The sequence below is a fragment of the Acanthisitta chloris genome, unplaced genomic scaffold, assembly GCF_000695815.1.
Source record: "Acanthisitta chloris isolate BGI_N310 unplaced genomic scaffold, ASM69581v1 scaffold19891, whole genome shotgun sequence".
NCBI lineage: Eukaryota > Metazoa > Chordata > Aves > Passeriformes > Acanthisittidae > Acanthisitta > Acanthisitta chloris.
In genome coordinates, this window is record NW_008654555.1 from 15769 (window position 1) to 36169 (window position 20401).

General features: G+C 41.6%; 1 protein-coding gene across 1 annotated transcript; it reads right to left on the minus strand.

The window, feature by feature from the left end:
- Positions 1–169: 169 nt before the first annotated feature.
- Positions 170–20019, minus strand: LOC103810663 (phosphatidylinositol 3,4,5-trisphosphate 3-phosphatase TPTE2-like). The gene is made up of 18 exons (XM_009083576.1): positions 19970–20019; positions 17870–17947; positions 15623–15670; positions 14746–14907; positions 14215–14334; positions 11416–11515; positions 10546–10609; positions 10022–10086; positions 9389–9449; positions 8414–8495; positions 8243–8331; positions 5691–5752; positions 4706–4786; positions 3597–3702; positions 2844–2941; positions 2372–2467; positions 1851–1921; positions 170–438 (listed from the first exon to the last, which is right to left on the minus strand). The coding sequence occupies exons 1-18, from the start codon at positions 20017–20019 to the stop codon at positions 336–338; spliced, it is 1536 nt and encodes a 511-aa protein (XP_009081824.1). The 3' UTR covers positions 170–335.
- Between the last annotated feature and the right edge of the window lie 382 nt (positions 20020–20401).

A 20401-nucleotide genomic window follows, 5' to 3' on the forward strand; every position in this document is an offset into this window, starting at 1 on the left:
GACTGTTGGTCTTCACTCACCATCATGTTAATGTTCTTGCTTAAAGACAGACAATGGTCTTAGATGACTAAAATAGGAATTACCTGTATGCAGAGATATCTAAGCTCCAAAAGATCCAACAGCTCATGATGTGACAGTCAGTTGACACTAAGTAACTCCTCAGAGTATTATTGCCCTGCACAACAGAACTTCATGTAACTTTATTTGAGAAGTTGTATCTACACAGAAATACATTAGGTACATCAAAATGAGACTACTTCCCTTTATACTGAAATAGAAAGACATTCTCCAGGAAAGAGATGAATTTTACATGTTTCCCTTCTTTCAGATTTCCCTTATGGATCAATAAAGTTCACCTCCACGGCAAATGTCTCACTGTAGACTTTCCATGTTTTAGACTTGTGAGGGTTATCCAGCTCATTCCTGGGAAGGTAGAGTCTGAAAGACAGAATTCAGTAGCATATCTTACAGCCTAAGACACACTTTTCCTTTCAATCAGACAAGACAACTTCAAGCTCAGCCCTGGAATATTAAATACAGCCCCAGATCTTGAATTCAAACAGACATCAGCCATGCCTGCAGAAGGTTTTGCATCTGAAGTAGTCTGAGAAACATCAAGCCAACCTGATGTGTTTGTGGGTTGGTTCCTCACCCCTCTCTCCCACAGCTCCACAACACAAGACTGTTAGAATAAAATTAATGTTGCGTTCAGCTCAAGGCCTCCTGATGGGATGTAAGTGGCAGGAATTTAATAACACCTTCCTAAAGACAAGGACTTGATTCAGTACTAAACCTCATCAGGCTTCTCCAGTTTTAATGCTGACCAATTCATGTCTAGTTGTCATGTACTAGCACTTGTACATCAGCCATGGTTGAATTAGAGACAGAAGCACTACCTCAACAGCTGCTTCACTTCCGATCAGACCTAGTCCACCCCAAGTTTACCAGAATTCCCTGGGCAGAAAGGGAGAAAAGATGGCCTGGTGGGGCATCCTTCCTATCTCTGGAGGAAACAAAGCACTTTGGCAAAACTCTTGAGATGGCCATGTTACCAGGCTGTCAGACAGCAGGTATACATTCCTCCTGGCGCTGGTTTGCTCTAACTAGGTGTCTGCACCTAGACTGCAAAGTGCATTGCTGGCTCAGCATATTAAGTTGAGAGCTACAAACAGACTCAGGGCTACCTCTCCTCATGCTCTGACAAGATCAGTTAAGTAAGAATTGTTTCCTTCCTATTCCAGTCATGGAGAGCACAGTAATTATATATCTCATATGTTAAGTTCACTGTTCCTCTGCCTAGATCTGCCGAGCAAGGTAGAAGATAAGGATCTCCTGCCTCTGCATTTCTACATCACTCCCCAAGCAAGACAGACAGGTCCAACTTTCACAGTCTGGAACTTCCCCAGGAATTCTAGTCTCAGCAAGAAAAACAGTAATTTCTAGCTTTATCAAAAGCATGAGAAGCCTTAAGAGAGCCTTTCTTTGGGATCCCAAGCATCACTACCTCTAATTGTGGTCTTAACATTTGCCTGCTAAGCTACTGAGTTAGTTCCAGCCTCAGGCAGCCATACTAGAGTATGGCAGATTTGAATAGTTAGCATTACATTTTGGAATTTAAATTCATTAACAATGCTTAGAGCACTGAGGAAATAGTACAATCACATAAGATAAAAAGCTCACATATGTTTTAAACACTTGGCACAGTGCAAGCAACTGCCTGCTCACAAGTTAAGGGTCAGAGACCAGTACCCACACAGAAGTTAAGACAGGCTTCATCAGCCAGCTACCTCAGCTTTCAGGACTATGTTTATGAAGCTTCAGTTCTGAAGGCATTCACCGTGATCACTTACCTGTTATTCTCAATAAAGGAAGTGTTGAACCAGAAGAAGAATGGGCAGTCATCATAGCCTTTTGGAAGATCCTAAACATAAACACCTTGTTTAAGTACTGTGTTAGACCATAGGACTGTTTTTGCAGAGCAAGAGTACCCACCCATCCTCAGTAGTTTGGTTCACACAGCTACAGTACTAGAGTCATTATGCTTGAAGAGCCCAATATCACACATGGATCGCTATTTTCACTGCAATTATTTCAGTACCAGGTCACTCAATACGACAAGGTAAGAGCCCCATGTTAGACACAGCAGGGACCCAACTAAGATGTTTTGGCTGTACTGCCTCCCCTGCTTGCCTAAGCTGATGGAGCACCACTTGCTGCATCCCTCACTGCACAGTGGGACCACCTCACAAAGCAGGAGTCACTGGGGAGGAACATATTCTGCCCCACACTGCACAGCGAGCCAGGACCCAGCTGCACTTTACACTTCAGCCTCTCCATACCCAAGTGAAGGTTTTCATGCTGTTGTACTTACAGAATGTGATTCAAATCTGACTTTCACATCACCACTTATAACAGGGCAGTTTTCCAAGCCAATGACTACAGAGTCATGTTCCGAATCAAAGAAGAGCTAGATAACAGAATCAAGTATTTGTTTTATGAAAAGTTACTGCAGAGACACAAGGGACCAATTAATGACAATACCTAGCTACTCATTCAAGGTATACAAATACAACAGCAGTGCTAGAATAATAGCCAACAGTTTATGCTACTCAGGTTAGGGTGAACTATTTGCATTTAAGTGACTCCTGGAGAAATCTTTCACTAATCTTACCACTACCTTTCCTAGGATTTAGCAAAGCTTGGCTTTTGCATCCTCTTGGAATTTATATCATCCATTTAGTTAGACAGTTTTATGTCCAGTATTTAACTTCTACACAAAGGCATTTTTAATCTATAAGCTTTCAGCTTCTGAGACTCAACTGATGTAATTTCATAGTACTCACTTTGCAGTTTCCTTGAGTGGCACATACACATTCTAGTACAACTTGCTTCCTCATTATTATCTGCACCTTCATGTCAGTTCCATTGCCTTTCCCAACTCCTAGGAAGAAAGAGCTGCATTATACCAAAGCACACATGTTAGCTAGAAACATAAGTGGTCATGAAAACCAAGTGTGATCCCATTCAAAAGTATCTTCTTTCTGGAATGCCTAGCTATAGACTCTAGAGAACTCAAATGGGAACTCAGATGCTAAAGGTAACTCAGGATTCAGTGGTTGAAAATTGTGTTTTGAAGCAGCAGTGAATCCCACTAGCAGAAAAGGCTAATGTAGAATCTAGTTCCACTGACTGAACAAGAACAGCAGTTTGAAGTTTCCTAGAACAATGGGTGATGAACTTTCTGTTATCAAGATTACCACTACACGTGTACAGAAACAGGTGTGTATATAAAACTGAGAAACATTAGTGGATCCAGTTCCACCAGTGGAGTTAGTCTCACTTGGAAAGAGATTGCCCTTCCAAAACAAGAGTAGGTTGTATGTGAGCCACCATTTGACCAGACAGCCGGAAAGTGACAAAACACAGAGCAATTGACTCCAAAATACTCTTCATTGTACTGTGTGCCATTAAAATACTGAAATCCCAGGAAGTCTACATTCCTATCATAGGCTTAGCAAGAGAGACAGTAGATATCGGATCCCTGTAATAAGAAACCATTACCAGATAGAGGAATGCCCAAATTCAAGAGTTCTTACCATGTATAGTGTAGATTTTGAGGTTTTTTATTTTGAGTTGTCTCTCTGGTGGGAGTTTCAAGTTATACTTGTTTTTCAGGATCTCATAATACCCAACATACCTACTCTGTAATGCAAAAAACCCAGACACATTATGCAGTTTCTGTACCCAACACAGATTAATTCTAGGCAGAAGTAGGATTTAAATAGATCTTCTACTCCAAGTTGTCAGCTCTCCAAAGTCCAAAGCTAAGTAGAAAGCCATTTGTTCTCCTTCCCCTCCCCAGTTCAAACAATCCTCTAGATAAATTTAACATGTACATTTTTAATCAGCATTTAAATTTCATGTTTTAAGAGGAGTTCTGTACTTTTTAATTCAGCAAGAAGTGAAGATTGCAGCTTTAAGAGGCAAATCTTTAAACAGACAAGTTACTTTCATTTTACGTGTTCTGAAGGACAGCTCTACTTCCATTCTGTTTTATACCAGCACCTAAAATATCTCTGTCACCAGATTCACTTCACACCTCTGCATGGCACAGTACAGTGAATCAAGATGAGCAAAGGCCTGAACTGTGGTCTGAGGCAAAAACTTGTGTAGTATTTCCCAACGAATGCAGTCTGTAGAGGATGCACCGCCCCACCCAGCCACATCAGTGCCATGGCCCCATCCCAGGCCAGGCTGCAGGCTTCTGTGCATCCTTAATAAACAACCCAATTGTCTTATAGTGCCATGATTCTGCGAGGGTGCCCAGAGATGCTGTGGAGTCTCCATTTGTGGAGATATTCTAGACCTGACTGAGCACAGCCCTAGGCAACTTCCTCCAGCTCTTCCTGTTTGAACAGGGTGGTTGGACTGAAAGCTTTCCTAATCTCAAGAATTCTGTTATTTTAGGCACTACATCAGATTTGATGGCATTATGCAGAGAAAGACATAAAGGGAAGGGGAAAGATGCAGTGCAATCCTGCCAGTTGCTAATCTTCCAACTCTTACAAAAAGTACAGAAAGTTCAGGAGTTAAGCAAGTAGTATGAACATATGTCTCTGCAACAAGGCAGAGGAGGTGGGGTAGCATAAGCACTCACATGGTTAGTATTGGTTTGGCTACTGTTACTCAACCTGCTCAAGCTTACCTGGGATGGAGTTTCCACTCCTTGAAACTTGGTACTTGTGCTTCTATCAGTTCTCCTCTCTCCAAAGTAGTCCAAACTTTCCTACACAGGAAAATAATTTCAAGGATTAAGATATCCATCCCACCACCATTCCCCTTCCCAAGAAGTGCATAGTAAACTAGAACTACACTACTCAAGTTCAATGAAGAAATGCAAGTGAAAATATACCATAGTTGTTTTGGTGCCTTCCGAAGGAGACAACTAGAATAAGTACTAATTAGGAAGTCAGATACATTAAGTAAAGAGTGAAGGAGAGCAATATGACTTTTAAGTGATTGCATTAGAACCATCTATATTTTTCAAGTGGTCTGTGGCAAGACCAAGCTGAATCTGAGTTTGGATCTTCTCAAACCAAACTCAGAGGAAAACAAGTAATTAAATGGATACAAGGTCTGCCCAGAATACCTTGAGTGACCTGAGCCTCCTGCATCCCAAGTTTCCAGACAGATATACCAGACCTAGGATACTAAGGGAGCATAAGCATCTGGTTGGGAGTTGCTTATCTTTCTCCCCTTCCCCAGAAGGGCTTCCTGCTGTAATGCTGGCAGTCAAGACAAGACAATTCTTGATGCCTCACACTACTTGGAGGGAGACTGGGGAAAAAATTTCCTTAAGACCACTTAAAACTGGTGACACTGTCTTTAGTAGAGTTTGCTCAGAAGCTGCCTACAGTTTAAGTTGTTGCTCAAGGCCCTAGGTCTATTACGCCTCCAAAACAGAGTGCTTCAAGTCAGTACCCTGTTAAATGCTACTTTCCCAGAATAGTTTTCATCAGAATTTACATGGTAGCAAGATTTGCAAGAACTTTTTTTAAAATCAGGTTTTTCACAGAATTCTTTTTCCAGTATAGAACTTCTGCAGAACATTAGTGCATTTCACCAATTCAGTAGATTCGAAAGGGGCTTTTTGAATACTAAGCAAATCAAAAATATGCACCAGTTTTTACCTTTGCGCTCTCAAACTGGTCACTATCTATGAGCCAGGTACAGACCATTGTTCCAGTCCTGCCTGTATTAGAAGTACAAGACAAGTTGAATTACAGCAGTTCAAAAGTATTTGGTATTATTTTAGAGGAGGTGAAGTCATCTCATCTATAAAACAAGATACTGTCTTAACTTGGGATTATTTTAGAGGAGGTGAAGTCATCTCATCTATAAAACAAGATACTGTCTTAACTTGGGATTATTTTAGAGGAGGTGAAGTCATCTCATCTATAAAACAAGATACTAGCTTAACTTGTTCCTTGAAAGTAGTCCCCACATTTCTTTGTGGTATTACTAAACACTAGACACTTGGGAACTTGGTCAGTATCTGCATATTTCGTTCAGAAGGGAATAGAGTTAAGCACTCCACTAAATGAGGCTATAAACTGGCACTTCTCAGTGCTGTGTGTCAGAGTGGTTTCTAAGAAAGCATCTAGTCTGCTAGCATGAAGATTTCTATATGGTCTCAGTTTTTAATTTAAGGGTCAAGTCACACTCCCTACACTTGTTTTTAGCTGGTTTTGACCTGCAGGCAGTTTCAACATTCAGTTTTGCAAAACCTTTTAAAATAGAACTCCACCTGGGGGCAACTTTGTTACATTAAGTAACCACCTGGCTTAAGCCAAGTATTTGCAGTAGTAACAGCAGGTGGCTAAAGATGTGGCTGACATTTGCAAGGAAATTTGGCTTACTTGCACTTATTTATGCATTTCAACAGCTTCCACGCTACTACTGGTTGCAGATAGCATGTGCAGGTTACCCCATATGTGGTAGCTTTGACTATCCTGTTTCCATAAGACATCATGGGACTCCATCACCTAATCCTGTTTGTATCTTGCTTTAAGATCCAGCAGTACCTAGAAGACTTTAGGGGGATAAGGTTATGGAGCAGATCATCCTGAGTGCCATCACACAACACATACAGGACAATCAGTGGATCAGGCCCAGCCAACATGGGTTTATGACGGGCAGATCCTGCTTGACGAATCTGATCTCCTTCTATGAGAGGGTGACCTGCTTCATGGATGAGGAAAAGGCTGTGGATGTTGTCTACCTGGACTTTAGTAAAGCCTTTGACACCATTTCCCACAGCATTCTCCTGGGGAAACTGGCTGCTTATGGCTTGTACAGGTACACACTTCACTGGGTGAAAAACTGGCTGAATGGCCCAGCCCAGAGAGTGGTGGTGAATGGAGTTACATCCAGTCGGTGTCCACTCACTAGTGGTGTTCCCCAGGGCTCAGTACTGGACCCAGTTCTGTTTAGTATCTTTATCAACTATCTGTGCAAGGGGATTGAGTGCATCCTCAGTCAGTTCACAGAGGTCACCAAGACAAGTGGGAGTGTTAATCTGCTGAAGGGCAGGAAGGCTCTGCAGAGAGATCTGGACAGGCTGGGGATCAATGGGCCGAGGCAAATTGCATGGGGTTCAACAAGGTGAAGTGCCAGGTCCTGCACTTGGGTCACAACAACCCCAGGCAGCACTATACACTGGGAACAGAGTGACTGGAAAGCTGCTCAGCAGAAAAGGACCTGAGGGTGCTGCTCCACTGTGGCTGAACATGAGCCAGCAGTGTGCCCAGGTGGCCAAGAAGGCCAATGGCATCCTGGCATGTATCAAAAATAGCATGGCCAGTGGGACTAAGGGAGTGATCAGCACTGGTAAGGCCACACCTGAAATCCTGTGTTCAATTTTGAGTCTTTGACTACAAGAAAAGGTGCTGAAGCATGTCCAGAAAAGGGGAATGGAGCTGGTAAAGGGTCTGGAGCACAAGCCTGATAAGGAGCAGCTGAGGGAGCTGGGAGTGTTTAGCCTGGAGGAGGCTCAGTTGCTGTCTACAACTACCTGTAAAGAGGTTGTAGTGAGGTGGGGTTGGTCTCTTCTCCCAAGTAAGAACAATAGGATAAGAGAAAGTGGCCTCAAGTTGCCCCAGGGGGATTTAGATTGGATATTAGGAAAAATTTCTTTCCTAAGAGGGTTATAAGCACTGGAACTAGCTGCCCAGGGCAGTGGTTGAATCACCACCCTGGTAGTATTTAGAAGACATGTACTGAGGGACAGTCTAGTAGTGAACTTGGTGTTAGGTTAATAGTTGGATTTGATCTTAAAGGTCTTTTTGCAACCTAAACAGTATATAAGCTTGAGCTATATTACAATACAGAATATTCAGTGTGGGTAACTGGCTGTCAGGAAGCCAAAGCAGCAGCTTAACACTTTGGAGAGTAGCAGATAGTAGCTCCCTATCCCCAGTCTATCCTGGGGAACTGCTGTCCCAGGTGCCAGGATAGCAGAAAGTTATTGAAGGACATTTAAGAGATCAGATGGCAGTCTAGACTAAGAACCAATAAACACATAGTACTACACTGTTGCTAGTCACCACAGTGTCTCCAGAATTTGGCAAGTTACACCATAAACCCATCTCATAGTATGGTTTAAGGCCATACCTACATCAAAGAAACTAACAAGAATGAAGTGTCATTTGCAGCATACACAGATACACATGACAAATCCTACCTTTGCCTCCTTTACAGTGAATTGCTACAATGTTCTTTTCATCTTGACTCATCCATTCATGGACACTGGCAGTGAATTTCAGCATGTCTCTAAATAAGAGGAAAATTAGTGAATCAAAGCAAATGCCTACACAGAACTATTACAATGTATGCATCTCTTGACAAGACTCACTGTAGTGCTGGGACATTGTGGTCATCAATAAAGATCCTTTCCACCCTGTAGTGGAAGTACTTGGGGTCATAGCCTTTTTCACCTACAGAAAGAGATCTGAAGTTATGCTAGGAAGGGGAAGAGGATTGCAACAAAGAAACTAGCTTGTGGCACACAATATTCTAAGCGTCTAAAGTACAGTAGGATAAATACATCAAAATGAGGTCATTTGACTAAATCCATGCTCCCTCAGCTTCTAGTTTCAAACTTCTTGCTTATATGTTAAATTTTATCTCCAGGCCCAGAGGGCCATTCCTTTCCATGGAGATCATTTAGGGATCTGGAAGTTAGTGTTCCAATGTAGTGTCAGGGTTAACCACAGCAACCACCTACAGTCAAAATGGTCAAGAGCAGCTAACACCACATCCCCCATCCATGACCCTCCCCACCTATCTCTCTGCTGGCCAGTTTTACTGTTTCATGACTTCAAGTATCAATGCTTCTAGAACATGCCTTGCTTCCAGCTCTGATACTCTGCTATGAAGCAAGAACCACAGAACAGTTGTTCTGGAAGTATTTTTCTGTGGTTTTAGCCACCTCTAAACAGAAGAGCTTTCAACCATTCTCCACCTCATCCTTCTAAGCCTTCATTAGAAGATTTTTCAACACCAACCCAAGTTTTACCCTAGGTTTAGTCTTACACTTTCATTTTAATAAGAATTTGGAACACTGAAGCAATTGTTCAGCATGAGCAAGGAAGTCTAACCTGGCAGGCATCCAGTACTGCCTCTGCAAGCTTTGGTACAATATTAGATTAGATTTGCAAACTCTGGGACAGTCAGTAACCACATCCAGGACAGAATATAGTTAGAGATAGCTATGCACTTTTGACAGACTGTACATTTTTGGAGCTCTGTTATTGTCAGCATAATACCTTGAAGAGATGTTTTCCTGTTTAGCAATATTTCAATATAGTCAGCAGCTAAATATACTTACTGCAGAGATTGTAGACTTTATAGTGGTCTGGATGTTTGGTGTCCAAAAATCTTGCAACTTCCTAAAGCAATAACAAGGTAAGAGTTCAGAGTAGTTAGTGCTCCACTCCTTACTTTCATTGACACCTCAACCCCTCACTCCCCAGTTGGGATCAGCAACTGCATTCATGACCAGCCCTTGGACAGCAGGCCTTTCCAGCCCAACAGCTCAGATGCTTGTTTAGAATAAAAGTACTACTGCAACTGTCTTCCTTGCCCTATATACTTATGTTTCTACCATATCAGGCAGCACAGCTCTGAAAATGACATTATGCAAAGCTTTAAATATCTTTATTTAGGTGAATAGATCTTATCACTCACTCTTACTAGCCTGGGATAGAGCTGCCTTGATTCTCCAAGGCATTCACAAGGAACAGGAGCATCAGAGCACCAGTGTGCCCACTCTGAGATACTAGGCTTAGCTGAGACCCTGCGACACAGACAGTGCAGCACAGTGGAGACCATCAGTCAGTTATTCCAACCAGCCAAGCCAGCAGAACTAGGACTGACATGATTTAGTCCACATGCAAATTAGTAGGAAGCTATAAAAGAAACAGGTTTCAGAAACAGTGAACTTGGTAGATGAGATTTTTACCTTTATGGGGTTCCTGTAGAAAGACTGCTTCCCAGAAGATGGAAACGACATCGCAATAATTCGATCTGTGGAGAAGACAGCAACCAGAAGTAACAGCAGGGAGCCACCCTACATGTAGGAACAACCTGCCCATTTCTGAAGGGCTTTGCTCTACATTTAGCCTAGTCAGAGCAAGACAAATAATGTTTCCCAAAGCATCAGTCACCATTCAGTGTCAGTCTCCACAGAATCAGAAGCAAAAATACTCTAAGTCAATAGTTTCTCTGGTTCCCTAGGCCTCAGGAGAATTTCTGTCATTACAAACAGCATGTACAACCCTCTCCCAGAAGGCTAATTCTTGAGAATAGTGTCACAGTCAGGAGTCTGTATTTCAAAATCCCATGGAAAAGGAGTAGGCCTGGTTTGACTTCATGCTTAAATTTCATTAGTCTAAAACATTGTATTTCATGTCAAACTCTTATTAGCTGAAAAACAAGTCCTAGCAGGATGTAGCATGTTGCAAAGTGTGTTTTGTTTCCACAAACCAGTAATGTAAGTGAGATCCAGGTCAAAGCCATCTTTCATATAACGCCTTTTGTTTTCAGAGACCTGACAGAAAGACCAACAAAAAAAGTAGAGTTAGCCTTCCACAGGAATACCAGTTACTAGGAAAAAATCAACCATCTAGATTCTCAAATTAAGCCTGAGTAGCACAGCCTTATTTTGCTACAGCAAAGGTCACAGCATTAGAGTAGGGTAACATTTACGTATTAGCTTTTAAGTAGAAGCTATGTATGGAAATTTTACCCTGAAGTATCATATTTTGTTCTAGAGAAAAGAACACTGCAGATTTTTTGCAGACTGCAGCATGAATCTGTCATTGCTACTTAAGTGTTTGGAGGCTGAGGTAAGAAAGAATAAAGTTAAGGGCAGCATAACCAAGTCTGCTTATTCCTGAGCAAGAGGACATCAAGCTTCAAGTACCACTTCAGTGCCCCTGATGAAAATAAGAGGCATTTACGGTGGATAGGGCTTCAACAGCTTGTTTATTTTATTTTCACACAAAATAAAGGATCAGAAGCATTAAAACTCCTATCTTTTCCCATGTGAGAGAAAACATCTATGCACCACACAGCTACAAACTGTCAGCTGAGACACATGGTGGTGTTGCAATCACTTGGCTATGCTGGCCTTCTGGGTCAAGCTGCTGCTTACTTGAGCAAAGAATTCCTAGCTATACTGAAGTTGGGAGGCAAAGCTGCAGTACCCTGTCAGGGACACTGAAAAGATGTGCTGCTTGGGCAATGCTGCCAACTGCAGACCAGTCTTGCTACTTACCATTGATGACTGCCTGGAGAAAGAGAAAGAGCTGGAAATAGTAGTAGCAGCCTAGATATATTAAAAGACCAACTTACCATTCTCCTGGTCACCACTTCAAGTTGCTTCTTTTGTGAAGCCAGGCGAAATATTCTTATCAAGATGACGATTCTCAGGACTCGGAGGAAAGTAACCATCCTAGATGTCAGATTCACCATGAAAGACAATGAACACAACTAAATTTAGAGGCAAAGCTTCAAGCTATTTAAAAGCTGTTTCAGAGACAGCTTGAAGTTTTGTTTCACATACTTAACTAGGACTTCTCAAGCTGATTTTGGAGCAAACAGTATGCTTGAAGAATACCATGGCTTTATTGCTAAGGGGGTATTGGGAGTATGTGTTCTGAACAGCTAACCGAACAAGGAAATCTCCTACTTGCTCAGTCTTCCACAAGCACCTCTGGCCAACAAGCAAATTCCATTAATATTACCTCTGTTATTATCACCAAATTCTCATTCCTTGAAGCTTATTCTCAACTATATGTTTAAGTGTAAGTAGTCACCCGAAAAATGACCAAAAAGGGAAGCTAGACAGGCCGTGTTCATTATGCCTTGACTAAGAAACCTGAGAGCAGCTCAGTATAAACTCTGTGTTTAATCATTCAGCAACATGAGCAGTTGGTTTGGTTTGAGGAACTTTGAACTGCTGTTGAACTTTGAAGCAGGCAAGATGCTTAAGTGAGTGGTTCTACTGAAACAACTGAACAGGGGCAGATGCTTTGCCATACCCTTACAGACTAGGGCAAACTAACACTCATTTCATTCCTTAAGGGGGAATGTGAGCATATACTTTTAAGCAGCACACACACATATATAAGTTTTGAGACACTTGTGTAAGAATCCTGGTGAACATCAACAGTAAGGGGGACAAACCTACAGTTGAGGACACCCTGCTTTCCACTGATCTGGAGCTTAGAGTCAGCAAGACAAGGTTGTCCTGGACACCTGGAGGAAAGTTTCAGTGTTTCCCTGAGCAACTTCCTCATCCAACATCACCTTGCTGTTCTCAAAACAATTTCCTTGAAGCTAGCAGCCAATGAGATGAACCTACACTGGAGTAAAGATTCCATAGCCCCTCTCCCCAGCCTGAACCACAACTTTGAGAAGCAACTCTTCAAAATAAAAGTAGTTTGCATTCTGCCCTTTAGAAAGACAGCCAGTTAAGCATTATCTCCCAGACTGATACCCTGCTCTTATTCCTCAGTGTCCTTTTATAGGTCAGACTTCAAGGCAAGAGTTAACTTATCCCAACACACACCCAGCTAAACCACATTAGAAATGGAAACCATAATCCTCCATCAGGGCATGTTACCTCTATGGACTGTCACTGAAATTTCACTTGTCGCATGTAAGTTCTCATCTACATAAAAGCTGCTCAGATTCTAATTATTCTGAGATGTAGCAGATGCTTTAAGACTGTTTTCTTATAGCCCTTCCTCAAGAAGCAAAGTGATGAACTCTAGGTAGGCTACTGAGAATTAGTTGGATTATGTGGACACTACTGAGATTTGGTCAAGACTGAGGTATCATCTATTGTCAGATAGCAATATTTTGGTCAGAACAGGACCTAAGAGCCTTTAATAAGTGAAACCTTACAGAGAGCCTCAAGAATTGCATGGGTGAGATAGCAGGCCTCAGCTGAGTGTCTTCTGAGAGCAGTGTGAACTCCTTTTTATGAGAGCCAAAAACCTATTCTAAATTCCCATTAACTCCAGCAATCAGAATACAAGGAACTTACACCAGTCTACAACCTGATGGGTCAATGCAGGATCAGGCCTACAACTAGCATAGCCTAGTAAAGATAGCAGTGACGACTACCCTGTCCCAGTGCTCCTTCTCCTACCTTTAACTGGATGCTGCCATAAGCTGAAAGCTGCTTTAGAAAAATGTGACCATACAAATGGGAATTAATCATTAAAATCTCAGATGAATGTTTATGACAACCTAGAAGGAAACAGCCTTTTTTGAATGAGGCTAGAAATGCTATTCCTTTGACAGTTCTACTTTTTGACACCTTATTGAAGAATCTGTAAGTACTAGCTGTCTCTCAAATGCCAACTAAACTGTGAATTGGTTCCTTCTGGAATAGTGTTCCTCCCTTATGCCCATTAGTCAGCTAAATTTGGTGGCAGGGGGTGACCTTTAATTTTTTTTTGAAAGAGCTCAACTTCTTTCCCTGGCTGATACAAGCAAGTTTCACTAAGTCAAACCTATTGCAGACAAACTAATCTCAAAGTTGTAGTTCTGTCTCCATTGGGCATGGTTATCTCACAGGTTATCATCTGACCAAGCTACAAAAATCAGAAGGAAATAGAACTTGAATTAGCTTATGCACATAAACAGCACATCTCCCCTCCCCAGGGCATGGCTGAAAAATCCAACACATTACCATGGGGCTTTTAGGAAAGCAAAGTGAAGGAAGCAAGACAGTTTGGCAACTCTATTTCAAGATCCATTAAATGGAGATCCTCCCTGTTGTCTGTTCCATTTGCTATTATAATCCAACTCTTCTTTTTGACCTTCTTCAGGCTCTCCTCTCTATCAGGAATGCTGCACACCTTTCCTTCCACAAATGCTTGAGTCAGAGCATTTGATAGCCTCACTACTCACTTTTAGTTACCCCAACTGATATATTCATCCTTTGAGTCAGGGACAATCTACAACATAACTGCGGATCAAAGTTAAGTGTGTCTATCCTTCATTAGTCTGTACCATGAAACACTATCATAGTCACATTCATGATCTAGTATGCATACATCTAGCATAGAGGTGCCCAAGAAAATTTAGAAGACTATCAAGGAAAGAGCTCACAGTAACCAGCTGTCACACCATTCTTACCTTGGTATCTGATCTGTCGCAGCAAGGTCTGAGAAAGCATATGTCATATTAATCAACAGAGTGCCCACCACTATGAAAGCATCCAAAATATTCAGTTTGGACCGGAAGTAGTTCCTGAAGCTGAAACCAAGGAGAGTTTTAGACAGATGCCCATATAGATAGCGAAGACCAAAATACATCTTCAAGAGAACCATCTATACAAAGCTACTGCTAGAGACAAGCTCTCCTGAAGTAGTTCTTAATAGTAGGCACTGAAGTCTCACTAAGAAAGTAATCTTGCACCTGATCTACACACACAAGTTACAGCAAAGCTGATGTAGTCTCCAAGTGCTCACTCATACCAAAAACACAGATTATTTTACAGAAGTGTAACAGCCAATATACACAGCCAAGCAAGAAAAAAATCTGGCAACTGTCTATGACTCAAGAATTAGCCTACAGGGCACCATATTCATAGTTCAGACTTGAAATTATGCTTCCTTCCTAGCCTGAGGACTTGCCACGCTGACTTAATTTTTGCCTGTGTCTTACCCTTCAACAAACACCCTCAGGAGAACATCGACGAGAAAGAAGAGTGCTATTGCCAGGGAAACACCTTCAAGAATCTCTCTAACACCCTTCTTTTTCTCACTGATAGCCAGATCCACAATCACAACTATAATGTCCACAACGATAAGTACAACTCCAAATACTCTGCAAAGAGAAAAATGCAAGTCAACTTGAGAGGTAGGAATGAATTGCTGACATTTATCAACCGAATACCACAAGCTCAGATTTTTGTTAAACTATTCCAGTAAGAGTGTGTCCTCTTACAGAGACTGAGGTCTGCTTAAACAAGCAGCTGAAGGATTTCAATTGCATTTTGCAGTGATCTGCACAGAGATCATCTATGTGGAACCATACTTTTAACTCAGACCCAGCTGTAGTTACTAACCTATAATTTCTCAGGTACCTAAAAGCACTGGAAACCTCAACACTTTAAGGCACACAAGTGCCAGTGCTATCTTTCATCTTACTTAACTCCTTTCCCACTCATGACTTAATGGAGTCCCTTAAAAACAGCTGTTTTTAATGGCTTACCTTATTCCAGCACCTAGACTGCATACAAGTGCCCAGCTGTTTATTCAAAGGCTGCCATGGTCTAGAATAAGTCATTAAAGATGTTTTACCCAAGTCAATAGCATTTACAGTTCTGACTTTCAGGTCTCCTTGGAGAATGTAGTCATATCTGTTTAAGACTCAATCCCAGTACTTTTTTCAAGTCACACTTTCTTGAGGTGACAGGGGATTCAGTACTTCTCAGACAAAACAGGCTGGACTTACTGTTGTTCAAGAACTCTCCAAGTTCTTACGAAGAAATAAGGACTATTTTAACCTTGCCCATATCATTACAATCATGAGCTTTTACCTGAATCCAAATGACATCACAAACGGGGAAATTTTTCTCCTAATTGTACTGCAAGAGAAGAGAATTGACATCAGGACAAGTGACATTTTGCTACTGACATTAGCCACAAGAGCACTGTTATATTCTTTTGTTCACGTCCTTTGGTTTTTAGTATTCTGTATAGTGGTGATTTCTTTAAGAGGAGATTGTTCAGTTGCATTCATGAAGTATATAGGTTAAAAGAGTACTTGAACACAATGCTTTGACCACTTACTAGAAAAAGTATTAATCAGTTTACAGACCCTAGAAATACAGCAGTATGTACTCATCCATAGCAGTATTCAGTGTCACAATTCCAGTGACACAAGAACTCTGGCTTAATAAGCTTTAAAAAGCAGTCTTAAATAATAGCTATTGGTCAAGAGGAAGGTTAGAGGATAAACATCTCTTAAAGTATCTCGTTCAATACATTAGCTTATTGTATCACGTCATTTTTTTCCCAGGCTTGGAAAGAGCTGTACTTGTTAATTACTCCATTACAGCTCCTGGGCTCTTGAAACAGAATAATACAAATCCCACTTTTACTTTTAAAAGGACATATCAGTTTGGCTTTTGGATTGAAAACTCCAGTGCCTTTTCAAAAAATGTGTTTCTGAAGCTAAGTTCTTCCAATTTCAAGAGTTATCTCCAGCCCCAGCAGGGTTACCGCTCCTGTTTTCAGTTATGGAAGCTTTTGTTGCCTCTTTCATAAGCTCTAAGCCCTCAGGTTTAAAGCCAGGCCTTTATGTAACTGTTTCACTGGCTGGAAGTCTCTTTAGGCTAGACCAAGAACTAAGGTAGAAGTTCTTGGTGTAGAAATCCTAAGTTCTGACAGTTTGAAAAACAGATTGCCAGTCTTAAGTAAACCCAAGATACTTAACTACTGTAAGCACCAAGTCTTTTCTTAGACACTTAAAAGAAAACACCTTCTCTAAGCATATCACTAAAAGTAGGACCTACCAAAAGTCCTAACATACTGACAAAATGTACTGGTAGATTTCCTTTGCATTGTTTTTGTCAGCTCGATAATGCACATTGCACCCCAGAGATCCTGTCCAAGATACTTATTTCCTCTAGGGTAACTTAGGCACTGGATTTTACTTGATGCATAATCCTTGCACCTCAATAACTCAGTTTGCGACAAGGCTAGATATCTTTGAAGTGATGAGGAAACATCTTCTCAGGGTTACTGAATTAACCCACACTTCTTATTTTTAGGTTCTTTCTTTAAACTAAGATACAAGGCCTAACCAGTAAACATTTGCATCTTTAAACACCTTAAGCTGCAGAATGTAATACCCACTTTTCCTATGAAAGTCAAGTATGTAATAACAAGTCTTTTCTTGAAGGCAGCCTAGCATATAGAAGGTTTTCCTTGCACTTATGAATTTCTAATATCCAAGGAAGCACTCCAATAATTATACTGTTTGTGGGTCTATGTTTTTGTCCAGTCAATCCTACAATGCAATTGTAGTAAGTACACAAGACTTCAGCTTCCAGAGTCTGTGGACAAGTACCTCTACTAGGTACACTACAGACTCGAATATATACACAACACTCCAATCTCTTGCCAACATCTTAAATCAGTTGAAGAAAACATGACACATTTGCGTACATACTTAGCTTAAAGCTTTTGCGAAATGCATTTGTAAATTCCAAGTTCTGAAATCTAGAAGGACACGTTCTCACATAGAATAACAGACATAACAGGCTTAGCCTTACTATTCTTGAGCTGCAGGAACAGAGAAACAAGTCTGTTGGCTTGTCACTGACCTAAGTTTGCTACAAGAGTCAGTAATATGGTGACATGAGTTAAAGACTCTTACAAAATAACTACTTCAAGAACAGAGCAAGAACTAGCAAGTTCAGACAGTTTAGTTTGATGAGGGCCACAATGCTTATTGGTTGCCCCAGATACTCATTCACCTCATTTTCTCACCAGCACTTGTTCTTCTGTGCTATCCCAAACTCATTCCCCTGAGAAAATTTAATCAATGCAGTTTGGACCAACCATTCTCCATAATATGACGAACTTGGGTTCGCTTTTATCTCTAAGGCATAAAGATGCTTCCTCAAGTTACCTATCTTTACTATGTACTAGAACAAATGTTGATATCAAGCATTTTACTGGGCTTATCTTTATTGCAGCAAGCCATCTGCCTTCTTCTTTTGGCTTAGTAGATTTCACTTTTGGGGGTAAGCAAGACATTTAGTATATCATTAGCTTACTCGGAACAGCTGTGTGGGTCATTATCCTCGTCACGGCCATCATCAATCTTTATTGTGGGCTCCTCTGCTGTTGGAGAGCTGGCAAAGGAATAATACAAGTCACACACTGATACAGATATCAGCTCTTTACATTGCTACCCTGTGTTGTTCCAGAGAAAAGTAAATGTCAGTTCAGCAATGAGCAGCAGCCTGAGTCAGAGCACAGGCCCAGTACCAGGGGAAGAAAGACTTTCCACAAGTAGGAACAGCAGAATCCCTTGGCTTGTACTGGCCTATTTCCCATTAGCAATCCATCTCTCAAAACGTTTCCCCCTTTTCCCCAAAAGCGGGTATCTGTTCAGCAGTAGGATAAAGGGCTTTGAAGCAAGGCATCCAAGAGTCCACTAAGGACTTAACAGTCCAGGCCCTAGAAGTGCTGGAAATATGCATGTGCAAAATTAATTCAGAGGGTCTAAGTGACACATTAATGATATTACAGTAAACTTCTTGTTCTGAGAATGAATGTTTTCACCAGGAAAATCCATAGCACAGGGATGTTTTTGTGCAGAGCAGGATACCAGACTGGAAACCAGAAGACCAGAGTAGCAGCTGAGCTAGTGCTAGAACAGCATTTTTTGGGGGTAGTGGCTGCTTGCCATAACTTCCTTAAAAGGGTCTCTTTAGATCAAGTTTTTGTTCAGCCACCCGAGAAGCTTTGAAGGCCACATGACAACTTCAGAGAAAAAGTGTAACATCCAAATCCGGAAGTTTTTATTTCAGCTTTCTCCACAGAAATACTGTGCTGCACAAATAGCACAGCCACAGTGTTTGCTGAGGCTCTGCCTCTGGCATCATTGCTTGGGCAGGAACAGCTACATACACATATTCAATGTTGATGTTTCCATGCTGCTCCAAGGCAGCCTAGCATGTTTGAAGCATTAGTGTAACAACTCAGAGGACCCAAGTATTCCTCATCCTCCACAATGGCCCCATGCACTAGCACTGTTTCTGCAGTGTGGGCTAACCCCCTTTTATCAAGAAGTTTAATCTACAGTTCCAGCAACCAGTACTGGTGTTTCACCACCTGCACCCAGTGTCAGACTCAAAAGAAATGATTTCACCCCAATGGTTTTGGTATTTAAGCCTTATGTTCCAGCTCCAGGATCTCCAGGCACCAGTGCCCTCATTTTGTTCCTAGAGCTGAAGCAAAGCTCTAATGATGCAGAGCCTTTGAGCTTTGCTTCCCAGCTATTCTTATGGAATAGTCACTTGGGTATTTACACTTGCTGCATGGCAGAAATGCTTCACTTATTAAGACAGGTTACTGCTTCTACAGCAATTTTGCTGCAGGTCACTTGCTTATACTTGCAGACACATGAAGTGCACCAAATGCCACTTTCTTATCCTCTACTGTGATTAAAAGAAGCCAAAATAAGAATGAGCAGCAGAAGTGTTTTGATTCAGGAAGCCAATCTTTAACACAAAAATATAACAGAAGCCAAGTCAGAGTACATTGTTTCCACTGTGCTCTCACACAAAAATTCAGTTCTAGATAACACTTTCCTCAGAGGGAGTTTGTTTTGCTGATCATGCTACATCTACTTGTTGTCCAAGCCGGAACAAGTACTACATTTAGTTTTTAACTACTGGCACGGAAGAGAAGAAAAGGAAGACATACTAGAAGAAATTATTTCCATACAGAGCATAAGCTTTTCTGACTGCTCTCAGCTAAAGACACCTTCAGACTTGTAGAGCAGAGCAAAACCACCTTGCTCTAGAAGAGACCTTGACAGCCTCCTGTAAGTTTCTTGACAGTCTGGATGCTAAAAGAGAGCAGATTTTAATGCCATGTACTTCTCATACCAGGGCTGGATACTCTGTACTCATTAGTCAGCTATTAACTTACAAAAAGTCACTCACAACAGCATATCTCTCTCAAAGATATCCCTCCTCTCAAACAACAGTGCAGGGTGGGGGTGGGGGATAAAAAGACTCTATGCTATATAAATTTAAACCACTCCATCATCACTCTCTGTTGTATTTGAAACACTAAGAAACGAGAGACCACACAGGGCATGCCCCATCCCAGACTCACACACTGGCACAATCCATTTCACTCACCCGGATTCTTCTGTCTGCTCTGCCCCTTGTTCATATCGCACAGCTGTCATTTTGCCTGTCGTTGCTGCCCTGCTGGTTTTACAAGCAGCACACCTAGTTAAAGAGAGACAAGAACCAGTTAATCCCAACACCCTGTAGCAGCCTCACTCTCACATTACCAGCTGACAGGCTTCTGCTTCATTTTCAACTATTTCCCCCTTCAGTTAACAAAGCTCAATCTTTCACTGTAATGAGTCAGTGCACTCAGCACTGTGATGGATTTTTAACTCTACCAAACACGCTGCGGTGACAACAGCTTGAAAACAGCATCTTCACCTCAGCAATGAAGCATTTCCCCTGGTTCAAGCTATAGAGCCCAGGGGAGGCCCAGCCGGCAGCGCTGGGAGGGCTGCAGGCTCCGGCGGGCGCTGCCCGAGGCGGAGCGGAGCGGAC

Excerpts from the sequence above, each read along its gene's own strand:
- LOC103810663 (XM_009083576.1), bottom strand. The coding sequence starts at position 20,019 with ATGACAGCTGTGCGATATGAACAAGGGGCAGAGCAGACAGAAGAATCC. Across the intron at positions 17,948-19,969 it reads GAGCAGACAGAAGAATCCGG|CTCTCCAACAGCAGAGGAGC; the intron begins GTGAGTGAAATG and ends TTCCTTTGCCAG. Across the intron at positions 4,787-5,690 it reads ACCAGTTTGAGAGCGCAAAG|GAAAGTTTGGACTACTTTGG; the intron begins GTAAAAACTGGT and ends TTTCCTGTGTAG.